Raw genomic sequence first — 6,504 nt, 5'->3', positions numbered from 1 at the left:
TCAGTCCAGGGGCCCGTCCAGTCCAACACTCTGTGTCACACAGGGGCCAAAGCCCAGGGGCCCTCAGGAGGTCCACCAGCAGGGCCAGAACTCCTGAAGCCCTCCCACTGTGGCCCCCCAAGCACCAAGAAGACAGAGCATCACTGCCCCAGACATAAGAACATAAAAGAAGCCATGTTGTATCAGGCCAGTGGCCCATCCAGTCCAACGCTCTGTCTCACACAGGGGCCAAAACCCAGGGGCCCTCGGGAGGTCCACCAGCAGGGCCAGAACTCCAGAAGCCCTCCCACTGTGGGCCCCCAAGCACCAAGAAGACAGAGCATCTCTGCCCCAGACATAAGAACATAAGAGAAGCCATGTTGGATCAGGCCAGTGGCCCATCCAGTCCAACGCTCTGTCTCACACAGTGGCCAAAACCCAGGGGCCCTCAGGAGGTCCACTAGCAGGGCCAGAACTCCAGAAGCCCTCCCACTGTTGCCCCCCAAGTGCCAAGAAGACAGAGCATCACTGCACCAGACATAAGAACATAAGAGAAGCCATGTTGGATCAGGCCAGTGGCCCGTCCAGTCCAACACTCTGTGTCACATAGGGGCCAAAGCCCAGGGGCCCTCAGGAGGTCCACCAGCAGGGCCAGAACTCCTGAAGCCCTCCCACTGTTGCCCCCCAAGCACCAAGAAGACAGAGCATCTCTGCCCCAGACATAAGAACATAAGAGAAGCCATGTTGGATCAGGCCAGTGGCCCATCCAGTCCAACGCTCTGTCTCACACAGGGGCCAAAACCCAGGGGCCCTCAGGAGGCCCACCAGCAGGGCCAGAACTCCAGAAGCCCTCCCACTGTGGGCCCCCAAGCACCAAGAAGACAGAGCATCTCTGCCCCAGACATAAGAACATAAGAGAAGCCATGTTGGATCAGGCCAGTGGCCCATCCAGTCCAACGCTCTGTCTCACACAGTGGCCCAGGGGCCCTCAGGAGGTCCACTAGCAGGGCCAGAACTCCAGAAGCCCTCCCACTGTTGCCCCCCAAGTGCCAAGAAGACAGAGCATCCCTGCCCCAAAGACTATAAGAGAAGCCATGTTGGATCAGGCCAGTGGCCCATCCAGTCCAACACTCTGTGTCACACAGTGGCCAAAACTCAGGGGCCCTCAGGACGTCCACCAGCGGGGCCAGAACTCCAGGAGCCTTCCCACTGTTGCCCCCCAAGCACCAGGCAACAGTGTTTTAGAGATCTCCAACAAAGTCCCGTCTTAAGTGAAATCCAGACTGCCAGCTGCTTACCTCAGCCTGCTTCATGAGTCCGTGTGATGCAGGTGAAATTTGAACCAGGGATGACTTCTTCATGGCCACACTTTGGAATCCCAAAGTTGGGAGGGGCCATACCGGCCCTCTAGTCCAACCCCCCCTGCTCAGTGCAGGATCAGCCTAGAGCATCCCTGACAAGGGTCTGTCCAGCCGCTGCTTGAAGACTGCCAGGGAGGGGGAGCTCACCACCTCCCGAGGCAGCCGATCCCACTGCGGCACAACTCTTCCTGTCAAAAAGCTTCCCCTAAGATCTGGCCGGTACCTTCCCTGCCTTAATTTCAACCCACGATCACTAGTCCTCTCCACTGCTGCCCACAGGAACAGCTCTGTGCCCTCCTCTAAGGAACAGCCCTTCAAGTACTTCAAGAGAGCCATCCTGTCCCCCCTCCGCCTCCTCTTCTCCAGACAGAACATTCTCAGGTCCCTCGGCCTTTCCTCACAGGGCTTCTTGGCCTCCAGGCTGCCCACCGTCCTCCTCGCTCTCCTCCGCACCTACTTGTTCATTGCACTTTTAGGGATTTAGAGAAACGTTCAACGTTTTGGGAATGCGCGATGCATTACAATAGAAAAGGCAGAAGGGCTCTCTCCCCCGACACACATGAAGCATATTTAGCACACAAGAGACCCTGGATAGCTCTCTCTCTGTTTCCGTCTAGAGGTGTCCGCTACTTAATGGTCTGTACCTCGGGCAGATGTCCGAGGCTGCAGTTTGCACATAGGCATGCAAAGACAGAGAACGTGCAGTCGTCACTCCCTGGGGCTTCCGGCCCGCGTACAGGTGGCCGGAGTGAACGATCCCCCAAGTTTCCGAACAGCGGGGATGGGCACAACCCGACTTCCGGATGGCTTCCCTGTTTTCTTCTTTTCCAGATCGCTGTGTTCTCTGGCTACTGGAACTACAAGCTGTACTGATCACGCCTCGAAGGGCGGCGGGCCCCACCCCCTCCTTTTGACGTTTCAGCCCCTCCCCTCCAGGGAGGAAAACCCCAGTGCAAGCGGTGCATAGGAAGAGTTTGTCAGATCCCAGCTCTCCACGGTGGCTTGCGGGGCCGGCGTTGGCAGCTTGGTGGGTAGAGTGTCCTCATTTATTAGCACTTTAGAATCACACCCGTCCGTTGTTTCCGCACGCATCGAGACTGGGGGCAGAGAGAAGCCCGGGAGCTCTTGTCCCGTCCCACTCCTCTAGAGGAAAGGTGTGACGTTGAGCAATACTGGGAGGAGCCCAGAAGGGGGCGTGGTCTCCCAGAAGGGCCAGCCGGGTTGGGCGGCTCTCGCAAGGGCCGCTCTTTGTAATAGATTTGGGGTTCACTCTCCCTTGCATCCCCCATCCCCTTACACAAAGGTGTGCCTCTTCATCTCTCCCATGCCCCCTCCGTGACTTGGAGCCACACGGCCCTGTTTCTTTCCACGGTAGCCCAGAGTTCACTAGGGGCTCTCTACCTTTGGTCTGGTCTTCCACGAAGCCGTCTTTTATCTGTCCCACCGCCAGGCAACACCAAGCGTAACCTTCACCCGGACCAGCGTTGTGCAGGTGGCGGGACGGTCTATTTGCTGCTAAAACCTTGTGTGAGTCATTCCCGGAACTAATTGGTTGCTGTGAAATAAAGGTCCCTGAACACTCTTGACTTGTGGTGGGAAGTCTTTGCGCTCGGGCCTCTGTCGAGAGCCTCCTGGCTACTCAGTGGGGGATCTCAAAGTAGCTGTTTTTATTGCAGAGGAATTTCAGAAACAGACTGGAATGGGAGATTGCTGAATTACAAGTTATTACAGCCCTCAGGGCAATGGAACCCCCAGGGCTTAACAGAGATATCGGCTTCTTATCTCACGACACACGCAAAGTCATTCTGTTCCTACTTATACCCAGCAATTAAACTTTGTTGGTCTTATAGAGGCCACTGGACTCAAACTTCTCAATTTGCTGTTAACTCCTTTATTAGCTGAATGCCAACTTGCTGATATCTACATGTCCTCCTATAGGTGTTATTCCAATCTCAGCTATATGTATTGCTCGGTTACCTATGCATTTTGGCTCTAATCAGCTCCTCCTGGCAACTAACCCCCCCCCCCCGCATGTCATATTTGAGGAAACCCGTTCCAATGTATGTGAAGAAGTGTGCACATGCTGATTCTCTGTTCTCGCGTGTACACAGGGTTAAGCTTGGTTTGTCTTGGAGGTGCCGCTTGGAGGTACTCTAGCTTCATTCTCACATCATTGTTAACTCTCTAGCTTCATTCTCACATCATTGTTAACTCTCGCGTTTACGTGCCAATTTGCTGCTATCCATTGATCTTCCCGGCCACCTGATCCAATTTCAGCTCTGCAGATGCATCTTGGCTCTGAGTGGCCCCTCCTAACAGCCAACCCTCACCCTCTTTTCCCCCTGTAAGTAGCTCTTGAGGAGATTTTATTCCAGTTTATCTGAAGAAGTGTGCTTTGCACGCAAAAGCTGACACTTCGACTAGAACCTTGTTGGTCTTAAAAGGTGCCCCTGGACTCAAACTGTGTCCTGGCTACTGTGCGAATGTGGGAGACAGAATGGATCTCTCTGTGCCGGAACAAAACCGTTCACTCAAAATGAGCCAGCGTGGCTTAGACTGTCAGCATAGGGCCCGAGAGACTTGGGTTCAAGTCCCTGTGCTGCTGTGAAACTTCGTGGGTGACTGTGGGCCCAATCACCCCACAGTGGCGCTACGTGCAGGGAGAGAACACAGAGGAAGGAAGAAAACCACGTCTCCCCACCCTAAGCATCTTCAAGGAAAGTTGTGATAAAACTCTGATACAGACGGGTCATTTCGTAGAAAAAGAGGTGCAGGAGCTCATTAGCATAACTTATTTGCATATGCCACACCCCCCAGCATCACCGGAAGTGTGTCAGAAGGCAACACCCACCCCTCAGGCTCCACTGGACTGTTTTGGATTGCTAGCTATTGGGGGGGGAACGTGGAGATCTGTCCTCGCAGAGGAGGGAGAGCTTGGACCTGAATAAAACTTGGTCTTAAAGGTGCCACTGGACTGTTTTGGGCCAGGGGGGGAGCTCTGCAGCTTACCTGGCTGCTTCTTGCTCTGACTGAGAGCTGCTGAGAGCAGGGGGCGGGGCTTGTTGCATGTGCCCGCCCCCTGAGCTCTTTACTGCCGGAGCTCCGCTCCTGCAGGAAATGACCCCTGGATACAGACACCATTTGGAAAAGACCAGGTCCGTATATGGGAGCTGATCCATCTGCTATTATTATTATTTACGCAGTGCCTCTACTGAGCAGTCAAAGGCTTAGTTTAAACGATAACCATGCCAACTTTTTTACCAGGACCTCAAGATAAATAGTAATAATGTCTAAGAAAGGAGGCGACTTCACAGTTACAGAGGGTACATTTTTGTACAGCCAATCCAGAGCAGTTTGGGTGGCACCTTGAAAAGATGTGCACGTTTATTGAGGCATAAGCTTTCGCGGACTGCAGCCCGCTTCATCGTGCGCATCCAGTGGCTGGTTTGAACATAGTTTCATGGTTACGGAAGAAGGAAACGTGGTATTAACTGTTGGCCCCAAAAAGGCTGATGTGTATTAGAAGAAGAAGAGAAAAAGAGATTGGATTTATACCCCACCCTTCACTCGCAGTCTCAGAGCAGTTTACAAACTCCTTTCCCTTCCCCACAACAGACACCCTGTGAGGTAGGCAGGGCTGAGAGAGCTCTTTCCAGAACTGTCCTTGAGAGAACAGCTCTGAAAGAATTTATGACTGACCCAAGGTCATCCAGCAGCTGCAAGCGGAGGAGTGGGGAATCAAACCCGGTTCTCCCAGATTAGAGTCCACGCACTTAACCACTACACCAAACTGTCTCTCATGTGGCACAAAATGTGTACACAAGCAAGAATAGTGTGATCCTATTTACAGTAGCGGCACTGCAGGAGACACAATCTCCTTTTTCCATAGAAGAATTTTATAGTCTGGCTTTAGCCTCAGCGGGCTGCCCGTTCCTTCAGAACGACAGACACGGGCTATAGCTAGTTGTTGGTGTTGAGCGGGACACAGGCATGTAGCTTCACCACCCTCAGCAGCCAACGACCTGTCTGGTGCCACACAGGAAAGCTCTCCGGAGAACATTTCCTCCATTTCTCCCTGAGTTTAATGTGACCAAGAAAGAACGGGCACAGGTTAAGGACTGCCGCACAATCAGAGGGTGAGCCCCTGGGCGCCAAAGGCCCACAAGTCACACGCGTGCCAGAGAGATGAAATCCAGCTTAGAAACAGTTCTGATGCAGTACCCCGACGATCAGCCGCGTCTTCTTTCCTGTCACTTTCGTGGTCCGTCCCGGTGGCGCTTCAAGGCTCCATGGCCTGGTTATCGATGCCGACTTTTCTGGGAGCCTGCGTATATGAAGGCAAAATATTAAGAGTTGCAGGCCGTGTGTGTTAAAACAAGCCTGGCAGGAGGGGGAGGGGTGGCTCGGTGGCAGCGCCTCTGCTTTGCGCGCAAGAGGTCGCAGGTTCGATCCCCGGCACCTCCAGTTTAAAAAGGACCAGGTAGCAAGTGATGCAAAAGACCTCTGCCCAAGACCCTGGAGAACTGTCGGTTTGAGTAGACCATACTTTGATGGACCGAGGCTCTGAATCGGTGTTAAGGCAGCTTCATGTCTGTATTCATGCACACACAACCCACTGATTCGACTGAGTGCAGTTCTGCACCCCTATAAGGAACACAGAGCATCGGGCCTCAGGAATCTACGGGGGCTGTCAAAGATCCTGTCTTGATATACTGGCTTAGCCGAGAGCACCAGTTTCCTAACTCCAAGGACTCCTGTGTTCTGCCCTGGGGTGGGGCCGCAGATTAATGGTAGATCACCCACTTCACACGCCGAAGGCTCAGTCGCCTGCATCTCCAGCGAGAAGGACCAACAGTTGATGTGGAAGATCTCGAACTGAGACTCTGGAGAGCCATTTACGAAAATTATTATATTTATAGTATATTATAGTATAGTATATAGTATAGTATATATTATATTATAATATATTATATTATATTATAATATAATATATTATATTACATTACATTACATTACATTACATTACATTACATTACATTACATTACATTACATTACATTACATTACATTACATTACATTACATTACATTACATTACATTATAGCCGGGAGAGCCTAAGATTGTCCGGCAGCAAGACGCCTTAATGCACCACTAGGTGGCAAGCT

The 6,504-nt window shown here is 52.4% G+C and overlaps 2 protein-coding genes across 2 annotated transcripts in view; one reads left to right on the top strand and one right to left on the bottom strand.

Annotated features, from left to right (window-relative positions):
- The window catches only part of ROGDI (rogdi homolog), a 34,196-nt gene extending 31,284 nt beyond the window's left edge, over positions 1-2,912 (top strand). Inside the window, exon 11 of the mRNA XM_015419419.1 lies at positions 2,172-2,912. Coding sequence (XP_015274905.1) covers positions 2,172-2,213 — 42 coding nt within the window. The 3' untranslated portion in view covers positions 2,214-2,912. The remainder of the gene's footprint in view (positions 1-2,171) is intronic.
- A 2,177-nt stretch (positions 2,913-5,089) lies between these two features.
- Positions 5,090-6,504, bottom strand: part of SMIM22 (small integral membrane protein 22) — a 5,539-nt gene continuing 4,124 nt past the window's right edge. Inside the window, exon 4 of the mRNA XM_015419420.1 lies at positions 5,090-5,664. Coding sequence (XP_015274906.1) covers positions 5,620-5,664 — 45 coding nt within the window. The 3' untranslated portion in view covers positions 5,090-5,619. The remainder of the gene's footprint in view (positions 5,665-6,504) is intronic.

The sequence above is a fragment of the Gekko japonicus genome, unplaced genomic scaffold, assembly GCF_001447785.1.
Source record: "Gekko japonicus isolate JY-2015 unplaced genomic scaffold, Gekko_japonicus_V1.1 scaffold513, whole genome shotgun sequence".
Classification (NCBI taxonomy): Eukaryota; Metazoa; Chordata; class Lepidosauria; order Squamata; family Gekkonidae; genus Gekko; species Gekko japonicus.
This window is presented reverse-complemented; position numbering and strand designations above follow the sequence as displayed.